Genomic DNA, 24599 nt, shown 5'->3' on the forward strand with positions numbered 1-24599 from the left:
CTAAATGTCTTTAATAAATTTTTCTAAAAGTGTTTTGAGAAGAAAAAATAATCAAACTTGAGATTTTTTAATTAAATGTTATATACTTCAAGATTATTATATGCTTGTATTTTGATTTTTTTAATTATAACGTTAAACATCAATTATTAAATTTACTAAAAGAAATTTTTTTTCTTTTCCTGAATTTCATTCTTTTGTGAATATATTTACTGAAAAAGATTTCGAGAGTACGGAAGAAATCACGTTCAAAAGAATGAAGAATAAGGAGTAAGGGGACAAAAAGAAAGAAAGAGAGAGAGAGAGAGAGAAAGAGAGAGAGAAGCACCTCGGTTGATAGAAGAGGAAGACCACTCGAAGGACCCTCGAATGAGACTTATAGCAGGTGCTTCGGCCTCGAAAAGGGGGTTAGCGAGCGGTGGTGCCACCTACGCGGAGGGCGTGGTGCTAGCTCCAAGGGTGGTTTAGTGTCGCGAGAGCCCCCAGAGGCGCGTCATCGTGTGGAGTGTGCAACCCCCGGAGTGCGTGCAGTTTCGCGCCCTCAGGTCGCGGGTCGGGGCGGCTAAGAGCGAGAGGGACGCGCGCTCGAGCGCGATCGAGCGAGGGGGTTGAAGGTGGACAGGTGGGCAGATGAAGAGGGGAGGGAGGTGGAGGAAAAGAGGTGAGAAAAGCTCCGAAGGGTGACCAACGAAAGAGCAAGGCTGGCTGGCCCGTGCTCCGAGTGCGTGCACACCATCGGCGAGAAAAGACTCCGCGCGCGGAGATGAGCGTACAAGTGGCTGTCGTTCTTTGTACTGCGTCCTCCCGCCGCGCCGATGAGGCCGCGTTTCGCTAAGAGGATACCGTGGGAAGAGCAGGAGAACATCATCGCCACCGCCACCGCTACCGCCACCGCCACCGCCACCGCCACCGCCACCGCCACCGCCGTCGTCACCGTCACCGTCGACAGGACGAAGGACACGCTGTCACCGAGGACCGCTCTCCCTCGCTTCTGGCGGCAGTGACCATGACGTCCAGCTTGCCGTGTAAACAGTGCTCCAGTGAAGAATACGACCTGTTTCCCAGGCTGGTGATGCTGCCGTATCCCTGCTGACAAGCGAACGGAACATCCGGTACGTTAAGAACAGGGGATGCTGGAAAGAGAGAAAGAAAGGGGGGGGGGGAGAGAAAGACGCTGTCGCGCGTTTTCGAGGAGGCTTTCAGTGAAGCTACCAGAGGAGAGAGAATGATGCTCTCGCTGCTGGACCGTAGGGTGTATTGCTGTGTAATATCGCGTGGGAAATTCACGGAGTCGCAAATAAGAAAGAGAGCTAATGAGCATGATATATAATTGTTATTGATTAGTAGCGTGATGAAAACATGCATCTTGGACGCGTAGTTGTTGTTCTCGCAAGAGACTGTAGCGATATCGTGTTCACTCGTCCAGATTGCTTCAAGCTCGATGTAGCAACAAAAATCGAAAAGCTTAAAAAAAATTTATACAGAGAGAAAGAAAGAGAGAGAATGGGAGAAAGAGAGATAATTAAAACGTAATCGCTATTGATCAAATCAAAAGTGATGCACTCGAGATATTGGCTACTGAATATCATGTCAGAATACATCTTTTTTTGTTTAATAATTCTAGCAGGCAAGTTTATAGAGATTAATTTTGGTAGTTCTGCAACCGATGCAAGAACACCTGACATTACTTGCGGGGCTTACGAGATACCGAAAGGGATAATCTGTATTTAAGGACTTTCGCGTGGACTGCAAAGAGATAATGGTCGTTTGAGTTGGTGCCACATTGTGTGTTAGTCAGCAGAATATAATTGGGTTACGAATAAAAGTTGGCGAGCTATCATTGTTCATGACGGATGAGAGTTCGTGCTTCATAATCCTGCGTAACAAAATGATATGACGCTTCTTTCATCCTCTCGAAGAATATATATTTGAAACTATTTTAAATTAATAGAAAGCTTAATTGTCGCAAACTTAATCCAAAAATTAATTAATTAATTAACAAATCTTTTTCTTTTTTAATTCCTTAATTGTATTTAATATGTAACAGAAATTTTAATCCTCTTAAAAATTTTGGTTTAAATTAATCGAAATATAAAACTCTAATATTTTAAACGATTCAGATATTCAAAATTTAAAATTTAAATTACCATAATTAAAGAACAGATTTCTGACTATCTCTCTCCCCGTTTCTCGCTTTTGTTCTTTTTAATCTGTAATGTCTTTTCTAAGAAATTTAAAAATTGATTTAAGAAAACCAATTTATTTATGTTTGTCAACTAAATTCTAATTAAAATAAGTAGGAAAGAGAGTAACTGGCACTTTATAATCGCTTCGCGCGGTTCAATCATCAAAACTTAAACAAACTTAAATTGCGTGAACTCATTTGCAGTATCAAGATACAAGATTGTGAGGCTCGTTTAGCTCTTAAATAGTTAAAGGAAAAGTTAGGTTATCGCTGATTTGTAAATCGTGTAATGTTTCAGGCGTCAACGACTGTGCGGCGAAGAAACTAGAAACGTTTCGTTAAAACAAATCACGGGTGACTCGCGATAATTATTGTGACTTTATACTTGTGGTGACTTACGTGATCGATCTACGTGATTCTTGTCTTGCGTAGCAAGCTTGCTTTAAAAAAAAAAAATAATAATAATCGGTCGCGATGGTGTCGCGCGGAATGATCGTCGTTCGCGTCGCGGATTCCGACGAGGACAAAGAGAGCTCAGCGCCTTCATGTTCGCTGCTGTCGTCGCATACTCACAGCAGACTGAGGTGTATCATCTTGCACTCCAAAAGACATATCGCTTATCCACCATAAGGTAAGGATTTAGAAGATATTAATACCGTAAATTAAAATACAGCATATTAATAATTGAGTTGTTTCTATAAAAATTACGAAGTTACGCGATAGGCTTAGAACATTTTATATAAGCTGGAAATAACGAAAAGAATGTGCCATTTTGCAAGAGGGAAAGGTCGCGTTACAGGGAATTAAATACTCTTTTTAACCATTAAGATCTCTATCTTATGTTATAATCTCTCTAATCGGTCGCGTTCGCGCTGTCTCGACTCAAAAGAAATTAATTGTGACATGCGATACTAGAGCATTTACCTGTTGCTTTACGTTCGTGCAAAACAGACGAGACTTGCAAATAACCAGCCGCTATTCGTAAGAATTCTGCGTGTAGGAGCGAAATGGAGCTTTGCAGATGTTCGAAACTTGAAACGAATGACTTTAATAAAAAGGAATGCTTTTAAATCACTGAAAGCTTCACATTGTGAAAATAGCAAATATACATATTATAATTTTATTTATAGTAACATAAACATATATATATAAAATTAAGGAGCTAATTAAATAAACTAAATAATTGTATTTATAATTTAATTTATTCCGCGCAATCAGAAAGGAAATGTTTATTATGCTATTTATATGGGGGTGCATTAATATATTCTGAATAATTTAACATTTCGCGGTGAAACTACCTACTGTGTAAATGTGTACAAACGCTTCTCAATCTCGCAATATGACGCAGCGTTCGTATGTTGATTCATGCAGCTGCACAATAAGTTGCCTGTCAATATTTTCCATCTGGGACAAAAAAAGGACGCTTATGAATTGAATTTTATATTCGAATATTGCATTTTGACAAAACGTCGCAGACTTCGCAGTCGATTTGCCGACACGTGCGTCGTAGTGTATAGCGGCCTTTAAGAAACAGAATTGCCCGTAGCAGACCGCGTGGTTCCTCCTGTCGCTGTCGATAGGGTCGATAGCCCTCTCCTCTCGTACGGCGCTCGCGCCAACCCCACGCGCCACATTGTAGACAGCTGCTGGCTGTTTACTGGGAGAGTAAACGCTACCCCATCGAAGCGTTTTCTATACCGTAACCTTCGGCCTCCGCACTTCGGAGAATTAACACTCACCTTCTTTTTTATTTATGCGACATTTAAAATTGCCTCGATATTATACATTTTCTCTCGCAAGTTTCGTTATATATTTTGTTTTAGAATAGATGTTCGTATTTCTTTCTCTTGGATTTAGGGTAAGATCGCCACTCTATATGATAAGCAGCCTCGCGATCCGCACGACCGAATTTTACACTCGACTGACTGCGGCGATTGAGTTATACTACTTGTCTGAGTTAGTGAGCCCTTCGCTACTGGCTTAAGTAGTAATGGTCTTAGATTAGTGGAACGCGCGATTTTCTCGACGTCGAGTGACGATATTGCAGAGTCAACTTGCGTGTTAACTAACGTTAGCTAATTTGACGCAACACGATCGTACGAATACGAGAACGGCACTCGTCATTTTATACTAGAGAAAAGAAAGGTATAGTTAAAAATTAATAGTGACGCGAGGTCGATAAAGGGACAATGCGCTCCCACACACGATTGTGACTTATGAAATAATCGCGCACGAGCTCCGGACAGAGGTCGAGAAGTCGCGTAAAACTATTTACATGCTCATGTCCGCTCACGATAAGCTTAACGGGGCAACAAGTGTTCCCGGCGTAAATCCAAGCGCAAGTCCAACATGCTCCAGCAAGAACCTTGACTCCACAAATGACATTTTTACAAAAATTGAGATTTATTTATATTGACGGGTATTACTATATATCTCTTATGTAAATCATTTTTCTTTATTGTTAAGTCAAAAGTATAGATAAATTCAATTCACAATTAATTATAAATGTCCAGTCAACTTTATTGAAATAATAATTGGGTAACAATTTATTTTTTAGTTTCTATTCTGCTTTTTTTATTTTAATTAAGAGATTGAAATAGTTTTGGAAAAATTTTAATTAGTGACTGTAGTTTTATATTAATCTTGGTCAACATAATATAGTCAGACTTTTTAAAATTTACAATCTGTTTATCTGTTTATCTGTTTATCTGCTAAACGGTTTTTTACGAACTTATAAATGATATTGGATGCGCCGTCAAATCTAGAGATTCACAGATAAAGGAAATACAGTACGATAACAAGTGTACAATGCCGAAAATTCACGGGAAGTTTCAATGATCCTCGAAAAAGGCGAGTCATTTCTATGGAGAGCAAAGAGGAAATAAGGTGGGTAATCTCATCGACATAAATTGGATTGACCGATCAAGCGCCGCACTGTCGGAGCTGTTTCTGTCTCCTGCGGCTGGTCGGCCACCGTTTCGGTGAGAATTGAGCTGGGATCGAAGGGCGAAGGGTTGGCTCCAAACCCTCCGTCGGCTTTAATCTAATTCAAAAGCTGCCCCGACAAACCGCCGCTGTCCATCGTAAAACGAATCGGGAATGACAGAATGTGTCCGCTCGGCGATTCCAGGTCGATTCCAGAATGGTTACGTGACGTCGGAATGGTTACGTGACACTGTTGAATTTTAGTCATCCTCCTCATCTGCATTTTTATACATAGCCGACTTCGCAACGCTTTTGAATTTTTATCAGATAATAGGATAAGCGGATGACGGAATTACCTCTCATTGGGATTTTCTTTCATGATATACGGAGAGATATATTCCATTTACGTCTGCATTATGCGTAATTTAAATATTCATGATTAAACTTCCTCCAATTAAACTTTATTACTTTTCTATAAATATCCTGAAACTAATAGAACTGACGTTTTCCAAGCCGACATCTTCGAGGTCGGAACAAAGTGGCAAACGGAAGTAAAATCGCAAGGAAGCGATTGTCGTCACGCGAGCCATATCTTGCCCGTCGACAAGATTATTTTCATATTTTCAGGAGACCCAATTTACATACGGACTCACGGTACGAGCAATGAAAGAGAGCATATTGGTTTTCTCGTTTTTTTCCCCCGATATGTTATCGACGTTAATTTGTTGGCTTGAATTGAAGGAAGCTAATTAACCTGATTTGAATAAAAAACCGATCGAGAAAAAGATATAGCAGATAACGTTCAAATAATATTTAATTCAACGTCGCACACACGTAACGTATTATTGGAAATGAATCCTGAATACCAAATCCTGAAATATCATTATTCTGCCAGTTAGCTGTTAATAATTTGTTAGCTTTGAAGTTGATTTCTCTTTTAAACAAAGTTGTTGATTTATTTTATTAAATTTGAAGTGAAAATTTAATACCGAGTTATTCAAATGTAATATACGATTATTTAAAGCAATCGAAATAAACATCCGCAACATACTGTATTTATATTATTAAATATTTTTATTAGTTTTAACTTTGCTGTGCTCATCATTGATTATATGCAAGATTCTTTTCCTAAAAAATTTTTCTGCGAATTCGATCCATGACTTCAAAATTGGACTTTGCACGGATAAAAATTCGACGCGTCGTAAATGCAAGCTGTACACGTTGCAAGGAGGCTTTAGAAGATTTACCTCACGTAAATCACCACACCCTGTTATGATGTCACATGATTTACCCTGACCCAGCCGAGCCCATGCAGAACTCGCGAATAAGTCTTCTGGGGCGATAGTGAGCACAGCCAGTCACGAAAGCTCCGCTTTCGTGCTTAATTACCATACGAGCTAAGTCGATACAGAGGCACGATGACCTTGAAACTTTTCGGCCGTTTGTAAGAGGTATCTTCGATATATTTGCTCGTTTCATGCGGATTACCGCTGTAACGTCACTAAATAGATTAATCGGTTAACGAGCAAGAATACATCAACGTAAACAAGGTAACATCGGAATACAGTAAAGAAATTTCAAAATCCTTCGAAAAATAGAGATAAATTAAAAAATTCTATTCAATTTTTCAAACTCAATTATCGTTTTGGAAATGTTTTAGAAGCGCTTTGTGTTATACTTTCTGTCCTCCTTTTTATCCAATTCACGAATATCCGAAATAAGTAGCCTAAAATAAATATATTTGCGCTCTTACATACAATTATAATTACAGTATTGAAATTCTAAAAGGGAAAGGATTTTACGGCTATTATAGAATGTCCCACAAAATGTCTGGAGAATGTATTAAGATAATACGAATACTCCCACAGGGCATAACAAGAGAGCTGATGAAATCTACAGTTAAAATCTCGCTCGCAAAGCCGATTATCTAGTTACTTCGCGTTTCCTTTCGCGAGGGACGGCTCACGTCACAGCGAGATTAAGCGAAAGAATATCAAGATAAAATCAAACTTGTATTGTGGCGCGGCCTAAGCCGCAAATTAGGATTTGCATAAAGGCACGAGCTGCCCTTGCAGCAGGCAGACGTTAACTCTTCAGAGATCGCACGGAACGTGAAATCAAGTTAATACGTTCAGGAAATCTCTCAGGCAAAACTAGACCATATCAAAGATGAATCAAGCGTAAACAATGTCCGGTTTTGATGCTCTTAATATAATTAGCTTTCTCTCTCCACAATTCACGGAGTGATACGACCTGTATAACCATTGTTTTAAATATAAATTCTATATCGACTGTTTTATTTGGGGAATCTCGGTCGTTGGTTTGTAACACTTCTGTATAAAAATAATGAGAGCGGTATAGCTCACAAAGAGTGAGATTGTACGAATGAAACTCGGAGTTTAAAAATGTTACTTATATTTCCAATGAAACTCACGAGTTTAAAAATGTTACTTATATATTTCCAAGTCATATTCGATATTGCGAAGAATAGACCGAACCTAGTTATCGTTGGAATATTTAATAAAATTTAGTGGCCTCTTTCGAATATAGATTTTAGGTATACACGTATCGTCCTTTCGCAGAGCCAAATGCAAAAGTATTAAATTTTTATATCTGACGTAGAAGAAGGATATAATCAGAAAACTCTGGCAATAATTAGTGTCATGAATATACGCGCTCCCTTGATCCTAAATTCCAGTTTACATCCATTGTACGATAGTCGAATCAGGCCGGAAAGAGTGCTCCAACGAATTTCCGGGTAGGCTGACGTAGTTCCGTTAGATGGAAGCGTGACACTAGCTCACCCCGGACGGAAATATCGAAAATCGAATGATGATATTGAATCATTCCGAGAACGGATCCACACGATTACTGGCGCGTGCTGTGTTAAATGGCATTTTCTGGCCGTTTCTGGCTGGTTGCGCAGCTCGTATCGACAGTATGCTTCGTAATATAAGATAATCGAAATTCTTTTCCAAGTGATTTTCTTTTCTTTATTGGTTCTTATAAGATTGCGCGAGCCAGTGACTTTCATATTGAATCGTAATTGATTCTGAACTAACAATTGAACTAATATAAACAGCATACTTTCCCTTGTAAAAGAAAAATATGCAAAATTATTTTACGCGATTTAAAGCAGATGCTTATCGTGACATAGATGAATATCGGTATTTTCGTATCGTTAAATATCAAATTTCTAATTCTGAATAAGAATCGCATGCATTCATTCTATTCAATGTAAAAAAAACCTATTAGAATGCAAATCGCTAGCTTTAGCTTATGTTAGTAAGAAATCACAGTGGAATCGTTGGATCGAAGTAAGAAGCAAGAAAATGGGTTTTATATGACGTTACATGAATTTCATATGAAACCTGATATGTTCCTTAAGGATATAAATTACACAGATGTATCTTCGGAGACAGTCTAGAAAAGCCAAGAGGTACGTGCCAAAAGGTTTTGTTCGGTTATGCGGTCTGCAGGACGCCTCTGCAATTTCGAGGGCATTCTCGTACAGCACAGCTTGAAAGCAGATAAAATCGACTCTCCTGATGGCGATGACGTGGCCGATCCTTAACTGCATGCTATTTCGAGATTTTCGCCGTTTCGGCTAGAAAATATCCCCCGCGAAGTCTTTGGGTCGGCGCGGCGGCGCGGCGCGAAACGAAACGCTAAAGTCACGCAGGCCCTCGCGCGGCGCGACCTCGAAGATAATAAACCTCAGATATTGCATCCCGAATCACGAAGAGTCAAATCGATATTCCACGTTAATCGCCCAGTCGCTTTTAGCTTCTGTTGTAAATCTGACAGGCAAGTGCTTAACTATAATTTAGATAAATTAAGGGCAGGAATATATGCAACGTCCCCGATGTGGAAGGTCGGTTCTAGCGTGTTGAATACGCTGGTGAATATCGAAAAACTGTTCGTAGAAAGGGAATTTTTACGGCTTAAAATGTGGCACCTCAATTAGCTGCTAAAGTCCAATCTCCAGCAAATGGAGATTTTAAACACTTTGCCTTTGCAGAATCGGCAGAAATTAATTTCACGCTTTCTATGGCATTAAATATTTAATCTGCGAAATCTATATAGTGATTGGCTTTCTTATATTTTTGAATCGCACTTTCTAGTTTATTTCGTAATATTGGTTTAAGGATGTCTTATAAGGAAAATATTATTTATTTATGAGTATACTATAGCATTACTATAAAAGCATTTTGAGAAATACATAATTTAAAGAGTATGTGTCTAATACAGTGGCAAATGTAATTCTTATGAATTTTTTAAAGATATTTAGACTGATATTTAGAAGGGAGCAACGTTCGGCTTGCAGGGGTCAAAGGTGATGGCACGTGTCACGCGCCCTCGACAAAAAATGGCGAACACGACTGATTCACCCGCGACGGCCGGCGGCAGCCTCCTTTCGTCCTCGACGACGACGCCGTTTCCCACCTCGTCGACATCGACGGCGAGTTACTCGAACGAGAGCTACACCTTTAATTATAGCGGTCTGCCGAATCTCGGCGGCTACTCGCTGGACGATTTCAACTACACGGAACTGTGGTTGGACGTCTGGAACGGCACTGAGGTCAGCAACGTCACCGAGAGACTGAACGCGACGGTGTTGCCACCGGGTGGCTATTGCGATGAATGGGAGGCTGCTCAGCACAAGCTCTTCCAGGTGAAGATACGCTTTGAAGACGTTAGAATTTCTTAAAGTTTATGCGATCTTTTCTTCGCGTCGTAATATGAGTAATAATCAATGCCTTCAATATATTTCTTCCTCAAAAATCTCTCGAAAGTTTTACTTATATTTGAATATATTTATATTTGAAGTTTTGGGCTCAAAGAGAAAATGCTTTTTAATAATTTGAATTTTTTTAGATTATAAATTTATTACTGATCATATTGATTTCAGGCAGCAAATTTATTTTTTGCGGCTGCGTTTCTGGTGCCGCGCTCGTTCAAGGCTTCCATCCTGGCTCTTCGCACGTTTCTCACGGCGGGTTTCATGCTGGCGGCTCTCTGGGCCGGGATCACCATATGCGCTCTGGACGCCATGTTATGGTGCTTGGCCCTCGGTCTGTTAAACGGCATTCACTCGTTGATACTCGCCTGTCGATTTCTGCCCCCGGCTCTCAACCCCGAGCTAGCCGAACTCTATTTGAAGCTCTTCAAGCCCTACAAGGTCAGCAAGAAGCATTTCCAAGAGCTGGCGAAGGAGGCGAGGATACTCAAGTTGGATTCCGATCAGACGTACGCGACGGAAGGGGTCACGCCGGCGGATAGGAAGCTGTCTGTTCTTTTGCGTGGGAAGTGGGTAGTCCTTCTTTTTAATTAAAGGTTATTAAGGTTAATTATCGGAAGCGTTATCTTCTTGTGAAAGAAGACTGATCCTAGTTGAAATTAAAGGCTAATTGAAACTGAATTAATACAGACGCCTTTTTTATCCTATCTCTGCGACTTTCATGGATTCGACATTAATATCGAAAAATATAATTAAAAATTATTTTCATATTCTTCGCTCTCAATCTCTTTTCATATATTGCAGTAATTCATTATCGGAGAGAGGAGATTTTATTAATTTTCCTTTGTCAGACATAGGGGATGTTGCGTGCAGCTTTGATGTTGAGTTCTTCCCTCGATTCCAGATTAAGGGTAACTTGTGACGGGACACACTTGCACTACATCAGAGCCTACCAATTCGTCGATTCGCTCGAATGGGAGGCCACGCATGAACACGATGCCGACGTCTTCCAGGTGACGATACGAGCCGAGGAGCCCAGTACGTATATCTGTTGGACGAGAATGAAGTTACTCAGGGTGCTTCGGCACAGGCCGCTGCTCAAGGTCGTTCTCTACACCCTCATCGGTAAGGACATTACGTCCAAGTTGTACGCCCTTAACGAGCACGTCGCTGGTGTCGTGACCGCCAGTGAGAACGCCACATCGAATCCTTACAGGGGGATCGCGAGAAGCGTTAGCGTCGACGCCGTTAATACGGAAACTGCTGGAAGGATTCGATCGACAACGTGGAAGGCGCATAAGCAATACAGCAATTCGCGTAGTGACAGTAAGTGTCGCAGCCTTTTCCATTTTTTCCTTGATAAATCAAATGGTTTCTTTATTTTACATAGTCTTTATATTATCCTGGACCTTTGGATCTTGATAATTAATATCTTACATCGCAAAGATGCAAAGAACGTTTGCCGTAACATTTCACTTTGTACGGTTTAATTCGTCGCCTTCGCCAAGACCTTCAATAATTCGGTTTACGCAATCGGGGGGGGGGGGGGGGGGAGAGTCACACGAGCGACATTCGAGTTGGGCATTAAAAAGGCTACCCTTTAAAGGCTAACCGTGCCAAGGTAATTGGGATTTTATCTGTCCACAGAGAATTCCCCGGCCCGGCATTCGCACCAGTACTGGACGCCGGTAGTGGCGAACCACTTCCCGCCGACCTCGCCGTTCATTCAAAGCCAAAACCTCGGCTACTCGTTACTGCCGCAGGGTGTCCAGTTTTCGCCGCCTCCGCGAGCACCCGTGCCGACTCATCCTCCCGTGGTGCGACAACGAAGCGGGGGTGCTGGCGGCGATTACACCCTGCTACCTCAAACACCGAAGCTCGAGAGGAAACGATCGAAAAAAGGAACTCGAGAAGTGGGTTGATTTCATTCATTGACTTCGTTATGTTGACTTCATTACAGAGATACGATAGAGGATATCGAGTGCCAGCCCGTGGCGCAGGAAAAGCAGCGGCTATTTTTAGATCAAATAAAGCAAAGGCACACGCGAATTCTAAAAGCTAACAAAAAAGCGTGTAGCGATATTTCTTTTCTCTTATTTCTTCTGAAGACTCCATCGAACGCAATTTTGTTTACGTTCCCTAAATTTAATATCAAATGAATTATGGTAAATTAAAATAAAATTTCCACGTACAATTTTCTTATTTAAATACTTTACTATGTTACGTACGCAGTGACCTATCATGTTACTCGGGAAGGAGCGTATTCCTTATCGTCATCATTAACGCTTCCTCTCTCCGAACAATCAAACTGTACTACAACTGTACTACACTTGTGTTACTATAAGCAAGTTGAAGTTCTTCTGATTGTCGGACGAAGTACATTCGACAATCTATACAGATACAAGATACAAGATATTTGCAGATTCTCCCTCAGCAAACGTGCTTAAATTGTCTAGTACACTTTAATACATCATACAGAGAAACGTAATTACAGTTTCTAACAGTAGCGCTGTAATTACGTTATCTTGTGTGTTTAACTATAGACATTCCTCTACATTTACGGTTACCGAGGCTTTCGCCGATCTAGAGATAGCAGGCCGTGATCCACTTGAGTAACTTTAACAGCTTGATAAACGGATGTCTAGCACACCCGCACGTGTACCAAGATACGGCTTAATATTGCTTAATGATAAAATAACATACTTTCTGATATTCTTAAATAAAAATTTCTGTCTTCGCGTTTGTGTGTGTGACTTGCTGATCTGTCAACGTGATACTACCTCTGTCATCATTTCGGAAAAAATTCCACCTACCAATCGGATCCTTCCTTAAATCGATTTTTTTAATCTCTTATTAATTCTAACTTTATCACAAATTATAAAATAAATGTTTCAGGTGACCTTCGAGACACCGGTATGACGCTCGCCCGACGGGGAAGGGCCTGCCAGCGTGCCTCTACTTTCACTGTCGCCGCAACGCTCCGCCTAGCCCCGTCGTGGTCTCGTTGTCATCCTGCGGCACGCCGCAAAACTCACCCTTTGAACTTCCGGTCGGCGCGATACCGATGAATGGCCTACTTCCTCGGCGGGAAGAGAGAACGCCACGGTGCATGTGGTATCGCACGGATTACGCTTCGGTATGAGAAATCTTAGTACCGCGGAATCGCAAGGGCGCGGATGGACGAAGTCGCTGGGCGCAGTTTTGACGTGACCGATTGATTTTCGTATCCTGCAAGTGCCACGCTTTAGACACGCACGCACGTGTGAAATCGAAACCGCGATGGCGGCCGTAAAAGAAAAAAAAATTTATATATATTCCGATGTCCTTCGACCGCATTTGGGGCATCCGTCAGAGTTTCGAGGTGGACCGAAATTCGACCGAGTGCTGGAGAGGGACGTGAATCGTTCACGAGTTGACATGAGAAGTAAGAATAAGCGATGAAGGAGAGAGAGAGAGAAGTCGTAAACGAAAGATTAAATATAGATATATTGTATTAATGAGCATCGCCTCTGTGTACACTTTTACATCGACTGTGATTACAACGGATATAATTATTAAGTCTTTCAGAGAAACGCTGATTATATACACATACAGAAAAACACGTGCGTAAATAGCTGCCGCGGTAATCACCCACGCATATCTCGCGTTTGCGCGAGTTAGAGTGTCCTTCGCGCATAACGATTTTCGGTTTCGATATCTTTTGCATTTCAAAAATTCCTAATTCTACAGATTTTCCTGCTGCGCTCTTATCTGCAATTCGGAGCAACTGCCTTTTTATTCGTTTATACGCAAATATTGATGTCGCAAAATCGCTTAACCTATGGATCGTTACGCAATTGCATAAAAAATAACATTTAGAAAATATAAAAATAACATTTAATTACTACTATGTATCATTAGTGAAGGACATCCGAACAGCGTAAACAGATCGGGATCGTTGTATAAAATTAGTGCATGAAATGCGCATTCATGATAAATGTGATATGTCGAAAAAACACGCAGCAATTTTTATCTAACACCGGCGTACGAAAAATTGCATTTGCACATTTCTTAATCAAATGTAAAATGCGTTAAATAAATAAACAGAAAAAAATTAAAAGTGAAATGAAAAGCAAGCCGAATGACTCGGGTGTAATAAAACAAATAAGTGCTTTGTTAAAAAAAGAAAGCCTGCAATAAAGTGCTTCGATAAACGTAGTTGATGGCGAGATACAAATTATAAAAAGCAAAGTTTAATTATTCGCGCAGATTAAACGGAAAAAAGCTAATTATGTGTCGTGTGACACGTAGAAGAAAAAAAAACATGTGTGTTTGTATGTTTCTATGTTTATATAATCACCGCGTGTGAGAGTGAAGCCGTAGAAGATCAATAAAGACGCACAAACGATTAAACAAAAAAAAAACGTGAAAGGGATAAAATAAATTAAAACGGCTGTGTAGAGTCGAGTGTAAATGTTAAACACAAAAGTGGCTGTAGAGTATTGTAATGTTGCGAGGGATTGTATGAAGTTCTAAGAGGCGCACGTCGGAAAAGATCGTCGTTGCTTAAAATTATTTTCGTCGAATCAAACGCGAGACTGTTTATTAGACTGATATTCTATCGTTACGTAGTTGCTTTTCGTAAAAACTGCTTTTATTGTATATATAGAAGATATAGAAACTTTTATATATTTGTAGCAATCAAAATTTGAAAAAGACTGAGTTGCTGCTATAATTTGGTTAGCTTTGAACCAAATATTTGCAGTAATGTTTAAATTTGATTAATAGATTTGTTAAATTGCTTTTAGAGAACTAATTTAAATTTCAAAAATTCTCGTTTGCTAGACTGATCTATTTTCCGACGTAGACAGGAGCCTAAAGTACGAAAGAATCCGTTTGAGTGATCTTTGTCGACGTCGTGTCAAGGGAATAAATGAAATTGCAAAAAGATGGACTGCAGCAGCGACACATCAACATCACGACGACATTGTATGTTATTATTATTTACGATTACAATATGTTCGTTGACTATTACGTTAGAAATAAAAACTACATTAAAAAACGTGTAGTGTAATTAAGCACAAGGCCAAATCTAACTATCCTGCTTCTAATCTCTTTTTAATTTTCTTCACTACTGTTGCCATTATTACAAAATAACAAGATAATTTCAGAATTCATATAATCACAAAAATTAACGTCTTATTAGGTATAAAAAAATCATCAAAATATGAAACAGATAATATTTCTCAATGAATATAACATAATTTTCAAAATATTTCCAACATAGTTTATATTTATATTGACGTATATTTATAAATTAACACAGTCTTAAACGCAAAAGATTAACATACTTATATAAAATATGTCGAACATAACAAACAAATATAAAACATAAATATCGAAACTGAAACTCAATTTCACGAATTCTTCATATCGTTAAAGTTCTAGGATTTATTAACTATCAAATTATTATATATCTTACAATGCAAAAATCGACAAATGGTCGTTGACTTTTATTTGAATATCTTAGTTATTCAGCTGGTATACTTTCAATTCATCGGCGTCGTCAATATAATCATCTATAACATGCTCTTGCTGATAGGAACGATCATATTCCTTTTTTTCGTTATTATGTGGAAGCTGTATGACTATTATGTAAGGTTTATCGTGGTCAGACGTATCCACCGAATCCTCATGACGCGATGCATATCTGCGTGTATAAATGAATAAAATATGTATATATATTAAATATGTATACGAACAACGTAGTATAAAGAATTGAAATGGAACAACGAAAAAACAAATTTTCAAGATATTTAACAAACATAAAATTTTTCACGAATTCGAGATTTACCTGTGGTAGTCTGGTTCTGGTTCGTAACGATGATGTTTTTGCGATGGCATTCTCTTGGAATGATAATGATGTTTTCGGTGTTTTGGAAGAGGATGCCATCGTAGCCGTCGCCATGGATGGGCATTGTAATGTCCATACGACTTAATTTTGTAGGTTTCATTAAATTCCACTAAATCCAGCATTAAGCCAACAAGCACAATAATCATAGGTAACTAAAAATTATCAACCCATCACGATTAAATTAACATCAATTTTTATAATGGAAAATGTTTATTCTTTTAGTATTAATTAATTAACTCACTTGCATTTTTCTATATCGTAGAATATATATATTTTTAAATTACTATAACTATATTTCCAATGCATCCAATTTACTTTAATTAAATTACTGATTAGATACATATGTAGTTAGAACAGCATTTTCTAGATGCACTTTTCTCATTTTAATGGTTATATTTTTTCCATATACTAGTCAGAAAATATTTATCAATTATCACTATTTGTTAATTTATCACTTTATCTAAAATAATTACTTGCGGACTAGCTTTTACTTCAATCATCTCAATAACTTTGCAATCAACAATTCCGTACCACACATTTAAAAAGTATAAAATTGTTAGATATATTAAGATTCTTTGATTCTAGATTGTCATATCACTCTAAAGCAGGACTTATTATATCGCTAATTGTAAGTTTTCTGTTAAAGATAAGTGCTCGCGTAGCCGGAGATGAAACCTTCATGGACCGAACTGAAACTATAAACTTGAAGTCTTCGAGCAGGAAACTTTCTTTTATAATCTTCCCTTCTCTTGAGCCATCTAAAGCAACATGTGTATAATGGCTCATAAACGTCATCGCAACGGTACGACTGAAATTATTACAATTTGTTCTTCAATAAAGCGAAGTTTCTCTAAGGTAAATATACATTCAAAATGGGCTTATTAATTTCATAAGTAAACAGACAAACGAAATAAGAAATTATTTGACAAAAAGATTGTATACATCTAACAGCACAATAGAAAGATTGATGATATTGTCTATACGCAATAATTCAAGAAATAAATTATTGTATTCAAGTAAAGAATATCACATGCAAATTTTACGTGATTCACGTTGAGCAAAATAGATACTTTCTCTGTGACCTAAATTTGTGAAATATTAACGTATTTCTTATAGCCTTTGTAGACACGCACGTCCACCAAATAATCGAATTGTACAAGAATACTAGATAACACTAGTTTTTTTTCGAAAATAATTGCAATGCGATATTCTGGATATATGCTAAAGTTGATATACAACAAAAAATTATCTTTATAAAAAGATTTCGAAAATTTGTTCTCTTATCAATATAAATTAATGTTAAAATTATAATTATGTTAAAATTATATGATTTATTTATATAGATGTTGATTTTATTAAAATAAACACGGCATTGAATCTTAAAATAGTGACTGCGTAGAAGAGATGTATGTGCTAAAAAATTGCTATAGATAGCTGATGAGCCGTAGATCCAGTGAAAAGTGAGCGGAGGCGTACATAAAGGTACTTTCGAGATACTTTCAACAAGGAACGCGTAGTAATGCGTGCGTGCGCGCGTTTACTTTCTTTAGGCTGCTCATTGCTTTGAATGATGTTGCCGTTATGTTGTCTATTTCATCAATCTAGTCATAGTCGAGATCCTACTCGAGAGCTCTTAATAACTTTCGCTTTCTAATTGTTGTAGAAGGAGACGCTTCGATCGTCATACATATATAATTATTTTGACGTAAATTAAAAAAGACATTTTAATATATTTTCTAGATTTTTATTCAATCCCTGAAAGATTTCGGGACGTAACTATAACATTACGAAATGCATTGTTACAATTACATTTATAATTGTATTAACACAAGTTCGCGCGCGCGGACAGTAGAAGTACAACGAATACACTTTATTGCGTACGATTGTTTTCCACTATTTTACACTGAATAATAATTACGGTTGCCATTACAGCTTATAATAAATTATAACAAGATTGACTATTGAAGTAACAGTTATCCATAATTAATCAATTAAATGAAGTACATCATTTTAAGAAGACATATGTTTTTCGTATAAAAAGCGCATTGTGTATAAACGTATAAATAAGTGTACAATAGAGTAAGTTAAAGCTAGCAATGCCTTTTCAGTACACGTAGTTTATCTTCTATTGTATATTTTCCCTATAACTTCACGATTAGGTATAGAGTACCTTGCTCTTCGAAGAATATATGAACATTAATTATTAAACATGTATTCGCATACATGTACTTTAATCTTTTTAGCACTTATGGTAGTGTAAATGTTACTGTATTTCAAAATTCCCAGCTTAAATAATCAAAAAAGATTTTTTAAAAGTGTAAAAATGCATAAAAAGTCATTCACACAGTAATTTCAGTAATTGTATTGTATATAGTAAATATAAATTACCGGTTTGTAAAGTTTTACAAATTAGAAGCTTAAGAGAAACAATTAAAAAATGCGATATATAAAAATAAAAAAAAATATGACAATAATAGGAAGATCTCAGGAATGAGAAACGATTAGAAAAGATGACTTATAATTTTAATCTATTTGTAGTCATCTAATGACACAATCGCTACGATGATTAGCAGTCGATCACTACCAATAATACTACCGTACGTTTCATTTTATGACAGCACTTGAATACTTTCTATAAGCGATAACTGCATCGTCACGTTGTATACGCCGATCGAACCTTTTAGAAAACTAAATTAGATCGATCTATAAACAATTACGCGGTAACTAAAAAAATCTAGCGTTATCACATGCACATTGTCTATTCGTCGTGTCTACTTCTAGAAAGTATCTTGGTTATAATAAAATACCTCAGTACCTTTCTTCATTATAGTCCAAGCTAATTTATCAGTTGGACACTATAAATTAACTAAATCATAACTGGATTATGTCCTATATCCAAGCTGATTGAACAGTGGGTTAGACAGTGTTCCGATCTAGCGAATTATACAGTACGTGTTTCTAATATCGCGCTAGGATTAATTGCACCATGATTGTACACTACACGTTTGTCTCTTGGGGCTCGGTGCAGTCAGTGGGCTTGATCTCCAGCCACCAGTCGTTGGGATAATGATATTTCTGTAATTCTATGCCTTCTCGTGGCACCGGCATCAGTCGGCCGCCGAATTGTTTCGCCGGCAGGGGAGGTATCACTAATTGTGGCGGAAAGCACTGTAGACTCGGCGAGAATTCGCAATCCGGAGGCAGGACCCTTCTGGTCCAGCCGACCCTCCTCACCATCTGCGTCTGCAAGTGTCAACACGATTGAACCTTTCCGAGGTCTTAATCGACATCTCTACGTTTCTTTCTTACTTTTCGAACTATCTTTAAAGCTTTCCGTCTCAAACTAGAAATTTTTAGAGACGATATGACTCTCAGCGAGATCAGACACGTACGCTTTATAAATCCAAGTAATCTAAAATGAACTTTGTACGTGACGTATGTACAATTAATGGCTTTCCCGACAAATCCGGCAATTCAGATCGTAATGCATACAAATGAGGGGGCAATAAAACGTTCGCATCGCCGGTTTATAGACAAACCGGCGCTGCCAAAGGAGTCGTTTCCGCTTGTCCTACATACGGGATGCGCTGTAAAGCGCATAGAAACATTCGTACATTCGAGTTTCCTTCAATGTTCCATAAAAGGCAACGGAACACAAAGCGTCGAATTTGCATTAGCGTGCTAGATACATAAAACGCAACCTTACTGAATACAGATATTTCTCTTGACGTAAAAGCAAGGAAGAGTTTATAACTGGTAATTACAGTATAGGGACAATAAAACTGACATAAATGCGAAGCGTTTAAAGCAAATATTGGCAAAACAAGTAGTGTCTCTCCGATTTTACGTTTTACATGAGAATTCTTTAAGAATTCTTATGTAAGCATTCTTCAAGAATTGTCATTTATTTCAACTTAGCACACGCAATTTAAAAACTCTCGTTAATATAAATTTTAAAATACACAAAATACACAAAATTTTTTTTGCGAAACTTCTTACCACTGCGTCTTCCTCGAAAACGACCACCTCCACCTTGGGTGCGTCCTCGCCGACCTCGTGCTCCTGTATCCTGTAAATCCCCGCCGCGTGAAGGTAGGTTGCACTCAAACCGACTTCCCGGAAGGTTTTCGTGATTAAGACATCGTCGCGGAGCGTGTCGACCAAACATAGCTCCACTTTACGAGCCCACGGAAGTGCACGGCCTATTCGAACTTGACCCCAAAGGCCGCCCAGGCAGAGAAAATGAACGATGCCCAATTTAGTAAGGACCAAGTGAGCCCTGGTGAAATTATGGGAATTATGTATACATATATATCTTGACAGTAAATATTTCAATTTTACATTAATAATTATGCTTTACGCATTAAAAATTGAAAAAGAGATACCTTCTAACGTAAATTTAACTTAAAACTAATTGAGAGAGCTACTTTTTATTAATTATGTGTATTCCTCTGACTTAAGGGCTCATCATTGAGAGGTAGAATATGAACTGTTGGACATATCTAATATCTTTTGAATTTAATTTTTCTCAGATTTTATTTCAGTATCACGAATACTGACCTGTAAGCGAGATCGTGTAATTTCTCGGTAAATTCTTCAGGCACGCTACACGGCTGCTGTGGAATCTCTTGCCGACTGAGGCTATACCAGAACAGTACGACCATCAGGAAGAATGCCGCCAGAGCTCGCATAGGAGTGATGCGAAAGCGTCTCCGTGAGCAGAAATTCATGCTGATATCCTGGAAATCAGGGAATGGTTTGATCAAAAACCTTACTATAGACGTCATACGGTTCAATCTTTATATAACTATTGTGTATTCCTTCGTTTCAAACTTCGAGATATTTTATTTATCGAAGAAAACAACAAGAAACTTTCAACCATTAATTCTTTTAGATAGAGACCTGCGAGCCTTTAAAATCTACTCCCTTTTCCCTTCATTCTAAAAACCTTCTTTAAATCTTTGAGTTTCTAAAAGAGATCATTGTGTTCCAACTTCTCTTATTTATACATTTTTAAATCCTTGCTTAAAATATAATATTTTAAAATTAATCAATATTTATTACTTTTATTTATTCGATTTTTAATTTTTTTTCGATCGTTTAGAATTTTCAGGCTGTTTCAAAAGCTTTCAGATATTTGACCGTTTAAATCCTCCAGTTTCGTTTTAATGTGTTTTATTCTGAAATTTTTGCATAATAATAAAGTCCATTAAAAATAGAGTTCACATACAATTCACCGTTTAACTACAGTTATTTAAATATCCATCAATCAATTTCTCTGCCGTATTCAATGTGAATTCTAAAGAAATTCTCAGGAAAAAAAAACTCACGTCCCCTGAGGAGCATGCATGACATTAACAACACTCGTCTCTCGGACGACACTCGTCTCATGTAACCCTGAACACAATAAGGAACGAACTGTAAAAACCAAGGACACTTGGAGATACGTACTCGCGATGTACGACGTAGTCATGACCCACGTGTGATCAGACTTTCTTGAATTTTTCCTTTGCTTTTTTCTCACCCCCCGCGACGAAAACCACTTTCTCATAAAGACTTCGGCACTCAACCCTTGACGCGTTTGACGTGGCAACGTTGCATAATATTGATTTTTCTGCTCTACCGACAGTTTCCTCAGGGATGGCCTTGTTAAAATATTAAATATAAGATCAGAAGTATTATTAAGAAATAGGTTATTTTATTAATTAATAAAACATTTTATTTCTATAACTGTGTAAAATCTATTTTTAATTTATATATTTTTAATCCTTAAGATTGAAAAGCAACTATTTATAAGGATCGGGCAGTATTGATTTTTTGCAATCTTATCAATAGTTTCCTCAAGAACGTTTTTTTCAAGATAAGATTACTGATGATTCCGTAGACTTGCAAATGACGAAGAATAGAAAAATTGTAGTTTTATTTGACATCTATTATAAGTTTGTATAACTGATAAAAATTGATTATTAATTTTAGACAAGAAAAATTTAATATTTGTTGGTATTTCAAAAAATATACAATTTAATAATATTATTTACAGATCTCTATTTTATTGACAGATTTCTCATAGATGATGATAATCGCTCATAATCTCTATTTTATTAAAATCTTTATTTTTTATAATTTAATAGATATTAATTTTTTATTATAATAAAAAACTTATAAGAATTCACTATTTCTACATGAAAGAGAATAAATCATTTTACCTTGTGGTGTAATTCTGTCATATCGATTTGTGGTAAGTAATTCTAATTCTATAGATGTAATCGATTGTCAGTAGTAATCGAATTTTTAGATACTGGAAGAGAATTTAAAAAAATAGAGAAACTTTTCTAAAAGAATATATTTAATGCAAAAATAAAATTAAAAATGGCACATACTTTTTTTATGTATTTTTAAATATTTCATTTGATTATAAATTGTGATAATGACAATCTTCTTGACTTTATTACATAAATTCTCTTTTGTTCGAAAAGTGCTACATCTATTAATAAATTTAATTATGCGATAAAGTCATCATTGGTACTTTTGTATTTAAAAAAATTTTCGAATCTTTAATTTTTAATTTTTTTATTAATCTTTTGATCAATCTTTTGATTAAAAGTAAACGATATTACTCATATCAATTTCACAATAAAGTTTCTCTCATTAAAATAAAGATAAAAAACTACTAACAAATAAATATAAATAAAATAAATAAATGTGATAAATGAACAAACAACAATACTAAACTGACAAAATAATTACAAGCAGCATGAGTATCAATCTATTATCAACACTACGAGAAATTTTACAAAAGTTCCGCTACTTCCTCATTTGTTGTGTATTCTGTTAATTTTTAATTAAACTTCTGCATACAATTTTTATTAAATTTTGCAATATCGTCGTTTCTCTTTGTAATAATATTATAAAGAAAAATTCTTACAAAGGATAGAATTACGTGAACTTAAACAGATCTTAAGTTATTTCTTCCGACAAGCTAATTCATAATTAACAATATTATCGTAATAACGGGAAAGATTATCCTGGAGTATGAGAAGTATCCTGCTTGAGCTCAATTCGGGGCCAAGAGGGCCGCGTAGATTATGAAAAAGGGCGGGAGACAAACGAGCGACGGAAGCGAGACGTGAAATTAACGAGCAAAAATAAACGTTTTCCTCGATAATCTCGGTCGCTCGCAGAATTCTCGGCCGTCGTATACGCGCTTCTCCGTTTCTCGCTCTATTTACTTTTTCTCAGAGCTGAATGAGTTATCGCGTTGGAACCCCCTCGGGTTATCCTAATGAGCAGAAACGCCAATAAGCCAGTGCCGTCTCGGCGGGGATGGTGTGTTCTTACGTCTTATTTTTAAACGGGGTGCCTGTTGACGAATTTGCGGACGCGCCGTCCGTCCGCGCCGTAAATGAAACATCGGGAATACCTTCGTCAGCCCTTCTAAGGATGTTTAAATATAATAGAGTGTCGACATTCTTATTTGCTCGATGTCCAACAAATAGATGCTTTCTTTAAGGATATCAGTAATTGTTGGAACGGGTTTTGACAATGACGCAATATATAATATAGATAAAACGATTGCTATCTCATTTAGAAGATAAAATCTATTACAGAAAATTATATAAAAGAATAAAAAAGATGCAGACATTCTCAAGGTATGTCCTAATTTTGTGTGCTATAGTGAGAAATGTGTTTTATTTAAAAGTAAGAAGTTTAGAAAAATGTAATCGTGATTTAACATATATACTTATGATACCATATTATGATGCTTCATATTTACGGAATTCTTTAATTTGTAGATAAATCTTTTTGAATATTTGAGAATATTATCGCGATATCGCGAGTAATCGCGTCGAGGCGGGCATTAATCTCTCGCCAGCGCGGGGTCGGCAGGTCGCGAGCCCTCTCCGGAATAAAGGAGCTCGGGCGAGGCACCAGAAAGAGAGAAGGAAGACGAGGACGATGAAGAAGAGGAGGACGCAGCAAGAAAAATTGCGCTCGATGTCGTGGAAACGGGCGAAGCCGTAAAACAAACGGTCGGACGTCGCGCCTCTTTCTCCGCGTCTAATTCTGTCTTGTCGCCCCTTCGCCGGTCCTTCGCCCGTTGTATTTTCGTAGCGCGTGTCACCTAAGTGCCTTATCTACGCGCTCTTCGGACGTTGGATCCTCGAGCCACGTGCTTCGCACCTGAACTTTCATATTTATTTGCCGTTCTTAACATATGTTCCAAGACAATCTAAGATAATAAGAAAGGCTTTTTCGGACATTGGATCCTGAGGCCTGTTCTCGAGCCACGTGCTTCGCACCTGATCTTTCATATTTATTTGCCGTTCTAATGGGACATGTGTTCCAAGATAATAATAAATAATCTTTATATTAGATATAAAGATAATCTTTAAACTAATCAGAAATTTATTGAATTAAAAATTTTTAAGTATAAAGTAAAATTAGATAAAAATGATAGCTTACGACTTATGTAATTAACATTTTTCTCGGTTAGACACATATCTACGACGCAATGTATTTAATTCAATAAAATTTAATGGCAACGTTTATTTAATGGAATCCTTATTATGCAAATTTTTTTATTTACTACTTACTTAGAAGTGTTTTCTTCATATTAATCCTAATCATCGATCATTTCGTGTATTGACAAGAACCTGATCTGATGAGAAGATAACACAGTTCATCTATTTCGGATTTCCAATTACTGCAGAGTACCGTACATTACAAAGAATTTTATATTTCTTATATTTTAAATATCGTGAATTATAGACATCCTAGATCCATGGATCTGAAATGACTTTTGATCGTGCTCGGAGCCGAAAAGTCGACGCGATGATCCCAGCATTCCACGAGGCTCA

The 24599-nt window shown here is 37.4% G+C and overlaps 3 protein-coding genes across 4 annotated transcripts; 1 reads left to right on the plus strand and 2 right to left on the minus strand.

The window, feature by feature from the left end:
• Positions 1–151: 151 nt before the first annotated feature.
• On the plus strand, positions 152–14911 carry LOC139769910 (popeye domain-containing protein 1-like). 2 transcript variants are annotated; one of them, XM_071701438.1, is made up of 7 exons: positions 152–1109; positions 2481–2813; positions 9435–9782; positions 10020–10417; positions 10753–11174; positions 11496–11761; positions 12744–14911. In XM_071701438.1, the coding sequence occupies exons 3-7, from the start codon at positions 9447–9449 to the stop codon at positions 12765–12767; spliced, it is 1446 nt and encodes a 481-aa protein (XP_071557539.1). In that variant the 5' UTR covers positions 152–1109; positions 2481–2813; positions 9435–9446; the 3' UTR covers positions 12768–14911. The 2 variants fall into 2 exon arrangements, with proteins under 2 accessions (XP_071557539.1, XP_071557541.1); XM_071701440.1 differs by lacking the exon at positions 152–1109 and having other exon boundaries at positions 2118–2813.
• Positions 14912–15325: 414 nt separating this feature from the next.
• On the minus strand, positions 15326–17384 carry LOC139769912 (uncharacterized). Its single transcript, XM_071701442.1, has 3 exons — positions 15983–17384; positions 15682–15893; positions 15326–15537 (listed from the first exon to the last, which is right to left on the minus strand). The coding sequence occupies exons 1-3, from the start codon at positions 15986–15988 to the stop codon at positions 15354–15356; spliced, it is 402 nt and encodes a 133-aa protein (XP_071557543.1). The 5' UTR covers positions 15989–17384; the 3' UTR covers positions 15326–15353.
• Positions 17385–17471: 87 nt separating this feature from the next.
• On the minus strand, positions 17472–21329 carry LOC139769911 (uncharacterized). Its single transcript, XM_071701441.1, has 4 exons — positions 21193–21329; positions 20302–20480; positions 19741–20020; positions 17472–18984 (listed from the first exon to the last, which is right to left on the minus strand). Exons 2-4 carry the CDS (start codon positions 20469–20471, stop codon positions 18739–18741), a joined length of 696 nt encoding a protein of 231 aa, XP_071557542.1. The 5' UTR covers positions 20472–20480; positions 21193–21329; the 3' UTR covers positions 17472–18738.
• Between the last annotated feature and the right edge of the window lie 3270 nt (positions 21330–24599).

The sequence above is a fragment of the Temnothorax nylanderi genome, unplaced genomic scaffold, assembly GCF_030848795.1.
Source record: "Temnothorax nylanderi isolate EJ_2023f unplaced genomic scaffold, tnyl_v1.0 TNYL_tig0025_pilon, whole genome shotgun sequence".
In the NCBI taxonomy this organism is placed as follows: Eukaryota; Metazoa; Arthropoda; class Insecta; order Hymenoptera; family Formicidae; genus Temnothorax; species Temnothorax nylanderi.